The sequence below is a fragment of the Rhipicephalus microplus genome, chromosome X, assembly GCF_043290135.1.
Source record: "Rhipicephalus microplus isolate Deutch F79 chromosome X, USDA_Rmic, whole genome shotgun sequence".
NCBI classification, from domain to species: Eukaryota; Metazoa; Arthropoda; class Arachnida; order Ixodida; family Ixodidae; genus Rhipicephalus; species Rhipicephalus microplus.
In genome coordinates, this window is record NC_134710.1 from 301089385 (window position 1) to 301104043 (window position 14659).

A 14659-nucleotide genomic window follows, 5' to 3' on the forward strand; every position below is an offset into this window, starting at 1 on the left:
CCGTTCAGATATGTTTACTGTTATAATAAATGCTTATGAGAAAACTTCATTGATTCGGTTGATAGTAGATGTTATCACTTAAGGTCTAGAGAGAAATAGGAATAAAAATGTGTGCAAATTTGTCCCTCGGATCATCTGTGAAAGCAAAGTCATCAGAACTCGGTCCACCGTTGTGTTTTGCCGTTAAGTGGCCAACATTGCCCCACAATATAGTTGAAAAATACACTGACCATTTACACCGACCATTCTCTCTGACCTGCCTATTCGGGTTTCAATTGTTATTTTTGTAGCTGATGCCTACAGTAGGCACGAACATCAGAATGTATTTTCGCTCTCCGTTACACACTGCCCGAGAAAGTTTAACCACCTGTTCTTCATCTTATCTGCGCGCTTGTTTGCCCTCCATCAAAACCACAATAAACTACCATTGTTTTAACAGCTCTATCAGCCCTCACCAGCAGGTTTACGTATATAATTTCGCATTTAGTTAAGGTTGCAAAACGAAATTCGGATGTGTCTGGACGCTTTGTTGAAACTTGACTCGTATATGACTGCTTAAGCGGATACTTCAACATTGTCTTCAGTTCTCCCACGAATCTTGGTAAAGAAGTATAAGAAGTTCTTTCTTTTTAGCGTATAACTTTTAAAGAACGTCTTGAAAAGTGGTTGCTTGCCGCGCTTTTTGCTTCAATGGAACTAATGTAACAGCGTGAAAAAGTGAATAATATGACGACTGAAAGACTAAATGAGTACAACAAAAACGTACGGGAAGGTAACCAAAGCCAGCTGAGTTGCTTTACGGTAAACGTACTGGTGAGCTTACGCATTGGCATACTAAGCTTTGCAAGCCTGAGTTAAAAGAAAAGTTGCATTGTTTCTCGCCACAAAGACCAGTGAGTCAGGAAGATTATTGGGGCGGTAAAAATGGCTGGTGCAGCAGAGGAATGTGTCAGCGCGCCATCTCTTGCGCTGACCGACAATGAGCTCAAGTTTTTAGTCTCTTTGGGGATTAGAACCATACCGACGTCACACTCCGCATTTCATACTGGCAGTATTCTTCCTTTTGCTATCATTTCTTTCCTTCGAATGCCGGCGCTTTGAATAGGTACATTATTCCCGAAGTCGAACGAGACATCAAAAAAAATTTCGTATAATGAGTGATAAACGCAACTGGTCGATCTAGCCACGTCACGTCGTGACGAATCAGGTCTTTAAAGATAATGTTGGCTCGGATCTTCGTGTTCCGAGTCGAAATATTGCCAATATAATCCGAACTGAAGACGGTGAAAACAAAAGTATATGGTGGGTTACTTGGCCCTGAGTTGTCTTGTTTCAGTCCGTCGGCATACTGTTAATGTAAGTGGTATTGTGAGCGGAACAACGAGTTGGAAATCAGCGCTCTTTACATTCTGTCCTAGTCACGGTTCTTTCCACTTCTTTGCGCTGTTACATGAGTTTTGAAAGGGACATAAATTATTGCAATAGACTACGCACTTTCTTTGGAAGTATACATTTTATACGGGAGACTGCCGAAACCATAGAGTTTCTCACAAAGTTACCAAGAGGGAAATCTGGCGTTCGCTAGTGAGATGCTGGATGCAAAGGAATGCCGAGATATGTGAGCTTCGAACTTGACTCGGACGTTAAAGCGATTGATTTCCTACTAAGAGAGGACGTAATAAGCAACTTTTTTTTTGTAATTGTACAGAAACGTGTTCTCTTCAACACTGGAAGCTTCTATATTGTTGTACAATTTTACGAAGCATAAGACGTAACCAACGGCCACTAAACTTGGCAGGCAGACGACAAAGTGAGCGTTCTTTCCGCCTCGTTTATGTCGTCTGTTCCTTTCCTTCGCCGTTTGGTTGTGCCGTCAAGTTGAATGGGCTTTTATTTTAGAATATAATACGCGTGAATGAAATTTGCTTATTTATTTATTTACAAGTACTGCTGTCCCATGCCTGGGACATTGCAGGAGCGGGTACAGACAAATCAACAAAAGCACAGAAACAAACAATAATGCGCACAAATTTATGTGACTAACACATAAAATTTTTTCACATAACACATAAATTTATGAACGTTTTAGTTTAGCGAAGCTTTATCTACGCTGACGTATTCACTTTTGAGCCGAAGCCTCGCTCAACACCATCCTACACAATACTCACAGACACATATACCGTCATTCCCATCGCTCCAACGGGGCCCCCTCAAGAAATTTGCATAGACGGTGGCGCCACATTTCTCTCTAGGTATTTTTGTGAGAAACTCTAGGACGGAGACTAATTGTACGAATCTGGAGGATTTTATTATTAGCCTAGCTTCGAGCTTTGCACATCAATCAGAGAGTCGTTCACGAAAAGCACTGCCGCGCGTGTGAGTTATGTGTAACTATAAAGGCACGTTGAATGTACAATTCACTTCCTAACAATCTTGAATTGTGGCACCCGAAATTAGTTATTCCCTGAAAACGGTGCTTTCACGAAGTAAAAAAAAACAAAAAAAACAGCGGTCTGTCGCTATACTGCGAAGATGGAAGCCGGCGGCCGCGGCATCACGTCTTTTACCCTCGCATTCGCACTCCTGTGGTGTGCGTTGGCCCTCCTTCAGTTCCCGCTCTTCTTCCTCCGAGCGAATGACACGCATTCGTTCCATAGCCAATCCAAAGGGCAACTGCAGGCAACGGCGCTAGCGCGACTTCTGCGTCACGAGACAAATACGACTGCATCGCGACACTTGTAAGAAAAGGATCGGCGGCGGTGCAGGGGTACGCAGAACCTGTGGCGAGTGAGCAAGGAGCACATTCATTCATTCATTCATTCATTCATTCATTCATTCATTCATTCATTCATTCATTCATTCATTCATTCATTCATTCATTCATTCATTGAGCTGAAGCTGATAGCTCGCCGCTCGGAGCCACGTCGTTCGCTGACTCTAGCGTATTTGGACTTGCTCAGAAGACGTGTCGAGGTGCTTTCTATCGACTGACTCACCTCTGATCCCTCAATCATGAAGCGGACGATTTGGCCATTGGGTCCAGCATCTATGTCGCGTGCTTTGTAGAATGCCGGCAGTTCGGTTCCCACTGGGAGACTTTCAGGAAGCTCGAGGGCAAATTTCTCTGCAAAGAGAGAGAGAGAGAAAAAAAGTGGTTGATTCCTCTGACATGGGAATAGGTATAACACACTAAAGTGGAACGTGTGTTTACAGTAGTAGTTCAGTTTTATTACACATTGATATATTAACGTCTATTGACCTTTAGTGGCTATAGCACCCTTAGGTGTTGATGCACCTGTGTATACATCTATCTGGTGGCAGATCTTCTCCACCCCGACAACCACCGACTCGCAACCGGTATGCACTGCACTCACGGGAGCATCGCGCAAATCACACTTGGAACCACAAGCGATCACAAACCGTGCAAACGAAACCGAACGGGGTTTCACTTAATCGTTTTTGAACTCACTGTCTGTGGCAGTGAAGGAGTGTGAATTGCCGGTCGGTGACCGTTCTATGGAGGTGCGCTTGGTATGCAGCGTCCTGCTGATAGGTTGCTTCGGCGAAGGTACAATCATTTCGGTCCTGCATCGCTGTCACTATGGCGCGCGGTCAGTTGCGTCGCAACGCACTCAACTACACTAACACGAGAGTCAAAGTTCTCAGCTTGGTCCGTGAATGCGCCCCCGCTCCTGCCTATAGCATGTCCATCGCTGCACCGAACTCACTTGCACGACGTTCGCCCGTCGATGCCGTTGTATTTCAGCGGCGCTTAATGAAACAGTTCTCATAGTCGGTATTATCGCAATCGTATCAGCAGATGGTGGAGATACACCATTGTTGCACATGGAAGCTGCACTACTCTGCACACGTTAGCAAAACGCGAAAGACGATGCACGTAACTGCGTCTTCATGGAGTCCAATCAGTGCGTAGAGCGCGTCGCAATTACAGACTGCGTTTGTGGCTAGCAAAATAAGCCCCAGAAACATTTTCGGAGCTGATTGCCCTTTCGGCGAAACTGACTTTTTTTCTTCCGGTTTATTTCTTCAAGTGGTGTTCACGTAAATTTTAACAAAGTCATATTCGTGTCGGAAACACATCAGTAAAGTGTTGGTAGACTCCGGCATGGAACACTTTCTTGTTAAAAAGAAATAGGAAAGGTTTTTTGTGTTCCTTCGAGACACAAAGTGAAATACATTTTCCGAAACATAACTATATTCACAAACCACTATGTGTTTTAGTAGCAAGAAAGGGGCTCGGGAAAACGCGGAGCCTCGGTTAATCAATTACAGTGCTAACTTTTTCGGACAAAGGAAAGTTCTCCTCGGCAAGACGTGTGTTCGAGAACGATTCATCTGAGTATGCGTTCACTGTTACGACTGTGCTGGCCCTTTGACGCTTTGTGATCACACACAGTATGGTTCGTGATCAAACGGGCCAGATAAAGAAGCTATTTTTTTTTTTTGTTCTGCCAATCTTTTTGAAATCGGATTATTGCCTTCGCCAGTAGCGTGCGCACGTCTTTAGTGTGCTAAAGCTTTTGACCAAGCATTCAAAAATTACCATAAAACTGTTGAGACGAACAAGAAAGCAACTCTCGGAATGAGACCAAAAACGAGAACTGTATTTGTCTCGTCGTTTTTTCGTCTCGTTCCATGCCATTTTTTAAACTTTCAGCAATGTACCATCCGGCTTAACTCAACAGCACGCCAATACGTAAAGGAAAGAGAGAGAGAGACTGGCTTTTACCTCTCATTTTAAGCACAAAGCTCAGCGTCAGCGTTCAGACGATACTTATCATCGCGTCACGGTAGCCAGTGTCTCGCAAAGTTGGACGAAATTAGTAATTTTTAGAATGAAGTTGATTATTTCTTTCAATACACGTGGTTGTGGAAAGCTACGAAAGCAAGACCCTAGGTGCGTTTTTTCTTACATCCACTCCTTCTCGCACAGTCTAAAGTATAATACCTATATGCGAGATAAACATTTTTTTTACATCTGCCTACAAGTTAAGGAAAGTTGTGCGCTTCCATAGCGAGAAAGAGAGAATAGGTGAATAAAAAAACGAGAAAAAACACTCTGGCAGGTGTTACGGGAAACACAACAGCAAGTTGTCAGTGTGGCGCATGGGAGTAGTATTTATATAAGGTTCTTTTTGTTTGCCTTCACTTTCTGTTTAGGACAGCCAGGTCATTGTCATGGGTGCCAGCAGGGGGATGCAAAGAGGCAACCCACGCAAGCTACACCAGCGCCCCCATCCCTTACCCCAGCCGCTACGCAACATGGTCTTGTACCCCTCCCTCACCCCCGCAAAAAAGAAAAAGGAAACCTTGTTGTCGCCCACGGTCGTTGTATCAATCAGGCAGTAAATGAACATATAAGGAACGCAAACAGGAGAAACACCACCCAATCGCGTTAGCGATTGCAGAAGCACTAAAATTTCATGATGGTGTAGTTTTATTCAGACCCAGAAACAGCAAGAAGCACGCCTTGTATTCGAGGTTTAGTATAAACAGAAATACCGCGTGCGTCGACGAGTCTCCCGTCATTTTATCCCCATATAATGTATCACGCCCAAACATTTTATTTCGCGTAGGCCCGCACTATCTTCCGGTTGCCGGAAGGCGCTTCCACGTGTGAGTATACGCAGACTATTCTTGTTTCAGATGGTATAGGCGATGCTTACAATCTCCCTCAACGCCTGTACTTGCGTAACACGCCCAACGTTTTTCTAACACAAGTTTTCTACGTTGGCTTATAACCATTGCTCCTTTTTGTTCTTGTGACCCATATGCATTGTCAATGAAAAAAAAAATAACACTTTATTCTAGTTGAAGACTACGCTGAGTGGGCAATTATAGTCGCTGCTTTTATTATCTCGAGCTTCGAATTATGAAAAATAGTAGCGAATTCAAAGTTACGTAAAAGTAGAAGCAGAAGAGATTAAAATCAAATAGAGAGTTTTTATGTAGTTTTTGTGTATTAGCCGTGCATATGCGTCTTTCTTTTCTTGCCATTTGTCTTTCCGCCCTAATAAGAACACATGCACGGGGGTGACTGCTTTCACTTCAGGCGGTTAACGTAACGTCGAGTAATTTCCCTAAAACTCCACATCTCGCGTGCACAGCTCTGCTTAGCAACGTGCTTTCTTGTCTTGTTAAAAATTTCGAATTGTCTTTGCGAGCGCTGAGAGAAGAAGACGTGAAACGTCCTTATATCCGTGCTCCATCTCAAAGCAGAAATATTTGCTAAAATTGAATTACTGAAGTTCACAGCTCACCTTTGTCCAAGCCTCTTTTTTCTTCGCTATATAACGGGACACTTAAAGCGTGCTCTGGGAGTGGAAAAGACAGTCTCTATCGAAGTGTTGGTTGCTCTTTTTTTTTTCCTGCGCACGTGTTTGATGGAGAGCTTTCAAGTTCACTCAACGCGAAACTGACCCTTTTCTAGAGCCGGCTGTGCTTTCGAAGCTCCCTAGAAGTGCATTTCATGGTCATAGCAAAGACAGTTCTTCAGCGGGATAACGTTTCCGTCACACGAAATGCCCGAAACACGTCCGGTTGCGACATGCTCTCTGGAAGTAGAGCGCAGCCGGAACACGGCACAATCGTGTTCCGCCGCGGCCATTCTATTATGCATTCGCCAGGCCCATGCTCAGTAGGGCGAAGGAAAGTGACACTGCCCATGTGCGAGGCTGATTTAACAGATTACCCTCGTGAATTTCAGCGTCTACGATAAGAACGCGGTATCGTTAAGGGAATGTCGCTGTGCATAATCCTGTACGGTGTTGCGTAAAGATGAATACTAAGCGCTTATGGTCGCTTATAGGAATAAAAAGTAAAGTGTACTATATTATCTATTTGTGTTACGCACGTCCAACCAGAGCTGCTCTTTGCTATGACGTAACGGTTAGGACGAACCAATAAGAAAAATCAACTCTTATCCACACGTACACAGCATCATCCTCGCCGGTCGTCATTCGATGCAGGTGAAGCTTGTGTCGCGTTTGACGTGCACCGACGCGACAGCTGCTCGGAATGTTATGCAACGATTTGTCTCGTTCTGTCGTTTCCGCAGCGGGAAGTAGCAACATGGCAGACGCATGAAAAATAAGAGCAGTGCAGCCTCGTGGGAGGGGCCTATATTTAGGCTGTCACCAGCTATAAGAATAAGGGCAAGCCCCTCCCACAACCATCGCTGTACAACCGAGGGGAAAAAAATGCACATATGCCTCATCAAATTGCATTTGCTTAATTCCGTATAACATCGAGCACCTGTTGTATATTTTAGGGCAGGTAATTTCCCATGCATATGCATGTTTGTGCCAATGGTTTTTGTTCCAAAATTCGAACTTACTAAAGAATTTGAGCAAATGTTGTTACATCACTTTTCGAGAAAACGTAATATTTTAAGTGGGGACGACGAACCTTTAATACATGATACTAAGGGTTGCAGCGCGAGCACGAATGTGCTAGAAGAAACAGACGAAAGTCGAGGTACGGAAGGCAAAAGAGGACAACACGAGTCCTCTTTTGCCTTCCGTACCTCGACTTTCGTCTGTTTCTTCTAGCACATTCGTGCTCGCGCTGCAACCCTTAGTATCATGAATTCAAACCAACTAGCCCAAATCGCCATTCTTCTTCAATGAACCTTTAATACTTAATACGCGTAATACTCGCATTATCAGCGAAAATGTACTGACTGTTACAACGGAAACAAGCCAGTATACTGTCGTGCGCAAACGAATGGCTGGCGACCCGCATTCTTGGGGTAGGTGTTGGTATTTATTCTTAGGTTGTAATAAATAGTGTTTAAAAATGTTTTAGTATTGCGACAGCCTGGCAGTCTTCATGTGTACGACAGGGAATGTACTTCATGACATTTTACTTACTAGCGCCACGCGATTTTACACTCAGCCCTTTTTGATTAATCATGTCCGACGATTATTTCTCGTCAGACTTTCAAAACTACGCTGCTCACGCATAGAATGCACGATGCTAGTAGAGATGTATGACAGCAGTCACCAGCTTGTGTGCAACATGGAGCTTTCCTTGCCTTTGGCACGTGCTCGTTTTTTGTGTCCAGTTCAACTGCAGCCATATTTCAATGTGACTTTCATAAGAAAATGTTTTCTTTCGTATAGGCACTTTCTTCTGTGCCAGCCGTATCCTTATATGCCAGCGATGCTTGAGCGATCAGGATTATCTGGCATATGTTCTTACAGACTATATTAGCGTACGATTACATTGCGGATAAGAATATGGGTCACATACATCAGGGGACAATGATTTGTCATGGCGGCTATCTGGGAATGATCGCACTGCGTGACATGGTGCGATCCTCGTAGCCACAAACATGTACCGTCAATGACTACCCTACTTTTGGGCGGCCTTATTCGCGATCTCCCACCGAATGCGCAAGACCGTCGCCATATAGGTATACGACAGAGCACTCTCGAGGATAAGCCGTCATCGAAGATACAATTGCAGGTACTCTATCGTCAGCCAAGAAAAAAAAAGCACACAGATTCTATGCTGTGCAACCGGTACTTCACTGTGTAGCCTGCATTCTAGACTCCGTGGCATTGAAAACGCTGCTCGCCAACACATAATCCACGACGATGACCCTTGGGCCCGAGCCAGATGAAGACTGTAATTTCATTGTGGTCAATATCGCGGGCAGCATAATCGCGGTCCCCTTCGTGCTAGTTCGTCATGGGACAGTGAGTGGACGGCCTTTGGTCAGAGGAGACGCCGTCAACTGGAACGCGCAACTATACAAAGATAGATCTCTCTGCGCGCGAGGCAGAAATATAACCCTAACACTTTTTTTTTTTCGGCCGTGCATTCTTCCACGCTTTTCGCGCTGGTGGAAGAGTGTGTTAGCCTCCTTTTGTTATACGCGGGTCTCAGACGAGTGTGGCTGATCGTGTCTACGCGCAGACAATGGAGGAGCGGGGTTACCTTCACCGAAGGTAGGTGCGTTGTCGTTCACGTCGAGCACGTCGATGATGACGGGCACCGAGGTGTTGAATGGTGCGATGGATTGCAGGTCCCGCGCCAAGACTTTGAGCCGGAACTGCACTTGGTTCTCCGGGGGATCCCGGTCCACGCTGTCCATGAGAACGAGCTCTCCCGTGCTCGGGTTTATCCAGAATTTGCCTTGCGCATTGCCCTCGGCGATCCAGAAGGTTACCTGCGCCCAGCGGACGTTATGTCACTTTCACCATTTCGTACTGATTTTACGCCTCAGAGATATCTTTGCGAGCGTTTCCTTGAGTTGTTGAAAAAAAGGTATAACCACATCATCGACGTTGAGTAAAACTCTCTGCGGGACTCGGCCTGCGTGAAAACCAACTGACTCCCAATCTAGAAGATCCCAAACGTACTACGCATGGCTGTCTGTTTTTACTGTCGATGGAGGTGAAAATAGGCCCGTGTGTTCAGATTTGGGTGCACGTTAAAAAACCCCAAGTGGTCGAAATTCCCGGAGCGCTCCACCACAGCGTCTCTCATAATCATATAGTGATCTTGGGACGTGAAATCCAACATATCAATCAATCAATCAATAAATCAATAAATAAATCAATCAATCAATCTGTTTGTATTGTGTTTATTTTTGGTGCATTAATTACCGGACCAATCGCATCATGTATTGCTCGCAGTATCTTTTGAAACGGTTTGTAGCATGTCGCGTATAGCGTTACCATTTCTGTTATAAATTCTAAATAAACCTATTTTGCGAGTAAGTGAATTCGTGATTACTGTTCGCATGATTGTGAGAACGATGTTGTGATAGTTGTTATTTAGAGCATTTACTTTTCCGTGTCAACCTAGCAATTGCAGAAAGTGTACTGTACTAATGACATTGACATAGGCTCGAAAAATAAATCTATATTATTCCTAATCAACGACTTAATCGGCGTGCGGAGATAATATGCAAGCAATGCTGCACTTTTTTTTTCAGATTAGTGATTACCGTATCACGGAAATTCGACTGAAGGGTTAATGCTCCCACAGAATTAAAGTGAGTATAGGCTGAAGAAAGAAAAAAACAAATCGTGCAGAACTTTGTTTGGTTTACACAAAATGTTAACGGCTTTACTTTGGCTTTTCAAAAGGGCGAAATAAAGTGGCCCGATAAGAACGGCTTCTTCACGAGACAAGTTGAGTTCCATCACAAATTATGGCTATCACACTTCTTTACAGAGATTGTTGAAAGACTTCACCTTCAACAAAAGACCTGCCCTTTTTTACAGCTGTTGATAAATATATATGCGCTTGCACTGTCATTGGTGCCAGCATACACAATCATTCGCAAAGCCAGATCGACAGATCAGTATGGGCCAAGAACCCATTGCCAACCGATGCATATACCGTGTGCCCTCTTTCTCAACCGGAAGTTCCTCATCATTGTGAGCTCTGAGCAAACATCATTTCACCCCAACTCCTTTCCTTCTTCAAGCCAATTATGCACCAAAAAAGGTAATAACGACCAAAAATGAGAAGAGGGACGTTCAACCTGATCAATGAATCAATCAATCAGTCAATCAATCAATGCCCTGGATTACGCGTGATTGGATGCACCAACCTGCTGGTTTCCGGACTCTCGGTGCTGGTTCGTGGCGTTCAGGAAACCGACGGTCTCGCTGCGTGTCGTGTTTTCCCAGATTCGGAAGTTGTAGGAGCTGCGCTCAAACGTCACAAGCTCGTCGTTCACGTCCTGCGGCGGAAAAAAAAAATGGCCACAAATCAGTGCACCAGATTCAAGCTTTGAAGTTAGACTGATGGCCCACAGTAGTAAATTCTCGTTAAAATACTTATACAACAGTTACATTTGTAGGAGCAATACAGGCCACATTGAAACAATTAGAATGCAGGTCATGGATGGGGAAAAAACTGAAAAGGGGAAGAACAGATTGCGACACTCTAACTACTTTCCTATAAGGAAGCTGGTGAAAGTTACAACATTAAACCTGTATTTATAATACACATTCATCCATCTGTCATGACCGGCTCTCTGCAATCTAGTACTTTGGCGGATTCCATAGATGGAGTCTATAGTACGCTGTTATGAAACACCTGGCACTGCGGGTTATTCAGTTGGACAAGTTTGTACTTTAAGCGCATTTATGCACACTTTTACACTTGGTGCGCCGCTCGCACGCCTTTCATTTGCTTTTCTCCGTTTATCAGCTTCATGACTTCTGCGTGTTGTGGATACGTGCACGCAGTATGAAATTTAGCGACTATAGGTGGCTGTCGTTCTGTCACTGGCTATAGCTGATTGAAAAAAATATCGTACTCTTGAGGTTTTCTGTGGTTGTATTAAACGTGACACATTGATAATAACTTTTTTTTTGGCTATTCTATTTATCGTGCGCTCGAAAATATGAAAGTTGCATTTTTCCCGACAATCAAGACTAGAAAAAAAAAATTCGAGCGAACCACAACTGCCGTGCTCTCCACCGTACTCCGTATTTGTCGCATATATATCAGGCGCCCGCGCTAAGCACCCCACGATGATTCTGCGCAATTTCGAGGCCGCGCGTCACTTGGCCTGACAGCAGCGTCGACATACCTGGACCTTGACGATGAGGTTGACCACGGGGTTGCCCATGATAGCGGCGTTGGGGCCCTGGAACGGCTTGACGTTGAAGGCGGCCACTTGGAGCGCGTACTCGGGCTGCGTCTCGAAGTTGAGTCGCTTGATGGTGCTCACGGCTCCCGTGTCCTCGTTGACCGCGAAAGCACTGTCGTCGTTGCCGCCGATGATGCGGTACTTCATCACCGCGTTGTCGCCCAGGTCAGCGTCCTTGGCCTGCGCACGCGTTGTGTAGCTCAACTCATACGCTTCGATCGAGGTGGCAATGCAAAAAAAAAAAAATGGCTTCCTGACGAAGTAACGCGTACGACGAAAACAGGAGGTATTAAAAAATGAAAAAAAAAAGAATAAACGCGACACACCATTATCCTGCAGCTTTGTTTTCTCTATACCAACTTGCGCCGTCATCGACTGCGCTGTGAATCAGAATGTAGAACCAGTGTAAACCACCTCGTCGAATTGTCGATTCTTCTGCATACGGTCTGTCCAAGGAAAGTGAATGACAGTCCTGTGGACTGTTGTTGGTGCGTATATAGATGCTGTGCGCACTTCGTGTGCAATCGTAACGGGAACCACCTCTCGATCGACGATGTATGTGGCACTTAACGAGGGCGCCGGAAAACCGCTAATTTCCCTGCCTGAAATGTAAGTATGGTGTGTTCGCTTGCGAATAGCAGCCATGGCGCGCTTATGATTCGGCGCTTCGAAGTGCAGGAAAGCTTTTTGTCCCAGGTTAAATAGACGCACATGCATAATTTCTTATGACACCTAGTTTGGCGTGTGCCCCAAAGCATGGCGAACGAACTCCCGTGATATTGTTGTATGCGCCCTTCAAAGAGGGGAAAAGAAATAAAGAAAAAAGAATCTGGCTGATAATTCCCCTTTTCTAAGTGTTTCTAATTACACAAATCGCGCCTATTCTGTGAGCTCGTGTAAACACTTTTTTTTTTATTATTTGACAGGTGCGATGGCGAGAGTCCTCGCCCTTCTTCCTCTGTTAGTATTTACGTTCACAGTGTTATTGCATTTACAAAGTGGTTCATGGAAATTGGAAGGTACAAAAACCCGGGGTCACGTTTGTGCAGGTGATCGAAATGTGTGGGACAGAAACAACGGAATAAAAAAAAAGAGATACTGAAATATATAAAGAAGGAAGGAAATAATAGAGGCACGATTACGTCAAGACAAGTGAGCGTGCTCCAGCATGAAGTAGTTGGGAAAAAAAAATTCTTCGACACTTGCGCAACGGTTTCGTAAATCATCATGCATTCTTTAGAGCACCGCATGAAAGGGGCATGATCACTGAAAGACAGCAACAGTGATCATGCCCCTGTCGAAAACAATTTGTGTCTCTGTTGCGTTTCTGGCATCCTACTTAATCTGAGCGAAAGGCGCTTATGAGTGGCACGTACGCCATAATGTCGAACCAATCGCACCGCCACACATGATGATGATCAAGGTCGAAAGTAACATATTTTATTAGAGAAGAACAGTTGCACGTGTTATCGAAGTGAGATCCGGCCGGCGAAAACGTGGCACAGGCCTCAAGTACATTGTCTCCCTGCTTAGTTCTGGCTGTGTAGGGCACTGCCTTTTATTATTATTATTATTATTATTATTATTATTATTATTATTATTATTATTATTATTATTATTATTATTATTCGCAGAGCACTTGTATATAGAGTTCACTATCGGTGATTTCTCCTTTAGCCTTCAGTGTTAGTTCCTCTATCTTTGTACAGAAAAGTACAAATTTCATTTAACCGGCAAGTTATAAGCGCAGGTTGAGCGTAATTTAAACCAACATGTATACGAAGTTGACAATTCACTCAGACGAAGAAAGCGTGTCCTGAAATAAAGAAAGAAGTTAGTAAAAAGAAAACAGACTTACAGTACAGTGCCGGTGAACATTGATTTGGTACGACAGGCCACGCGTTCATAACCGTTAATTGTTTTCACATCGCAAACTCTCAAAGCAGCCTGCATCACTTAATTATAAGTGGTTTGGTAGTACTGGAGCCGCTCGCAGACTTTTGGAGTAATTAATGAAGTAAGGAACTTCCTCGCGCGCAGGAGAAAGAAGTAATGACATCTTAAAACTGAACTGAAGGGAGATATTGAAGAAGTCTGAGTAGAAAAAAAAAAAGAAAGACTTTAGCGTCGAATGGAAAAATGGTGGGCCCCTGACGCTCGCTCAAATGGATTCGCAAAAAAAAAAAAAAAAAAAAAACAGGAAGTACAATTTCGCTGCCGTCTGCGGCATAGTTGCGCCGAAAAAACTTGGTCGAAAAGTTCTCGAGCTGTCATATTCGCGGAACTCACCCGCAATGCGGCGCGGTGGTCGCCGCGAAACGACGTGTATGCAAATCGTAACGACTGAACGCCACATTGCTCCGCCAACGACATATTCCTTGCGGCAGGAAAAGAAAGGCGCGTTTGTCTCAATCCGTTACGTTCGGACGCCGCCGCGGGCGCCCTCGTGTCTCAAGAATATGCGAAAAACAAAAAAATCGCCCGAAAGTTACGAGCCGTCAGAAACTAGAACGAATCTTCCATGGAGACGAGGAGTTTTTTTCTACTTCTCAAGGCTCGAGACCATTTATTTTTGCTTCGTTTAACTCTGCCTTTAAACTGGGACCATCCATTACCCGAACGAGCGGGCCATTCGATACACATAGCGCTGTTTACGAGCCGTCCGTTGGGATGTAGCCGGCCCGTCGCGCAATCGTGCGACGAATCCAATTCGAAGCACTCTTCGCCGCTGCTGCATGCCGCCGTCAGTTTTGTTTGGCTCGGCCCGACAGATCTAAGTCGGCACAGAACCGCGCCGATTTCTCTATAGAGCGCGCGTCGCCGCCTAAGCGCTTCGAGGAGACCCCGCCGCAAGGACCTGGCCCATTTGCAAGACGTTTGCGGCAGTCAAACAACACAGCGAGAAGTAGATTGATTGGTTAATCCAAAGAAACGGCTTCTTCGCCGACTTGCAACCTGTCAACTGCAGACATTCAGTTCGAAGCCCCCTTTCCTCGTGTTTTCTTTCAATCTACAGGA

At 44.7% G+C, this 14659-nt stretch overlaps 1 protein-coding gene across 3 annotated transcripts in view; it reads right to left on the bottom strand.

Moving 5' to 3' along the window:
• The window catches only part of LOC119161333 (protocadherin Fat 3), a 353600-nt gene that overhangs the window by 53223 nt on the left and 285718 nt on the right, over positions 1–14659 (bottom strand). For all 3 annotated transcript variants that reach the window (XM_075879438.1, XM_037413746.2, XM_037413745.2), the window contains exons 21-24: positions 11582–11821; positions 10592–10723; positions 8965–9196; positions 2997–3124 (exon numbers count right to left, since the gene is read on the bottom strand). In XM_075879438.1, the coding sequence (XP_075735553.1) occupies positions 2997–3124; positions 8965–9196; positions 10592–10723; positions 11582–11821 (732 nt within the window). The remainder of the gene's footprint in view (positions 1–2996; positions 3125–8964; positions 9197–10591; positions 10724–11581; positions 11822–14659) is intronic.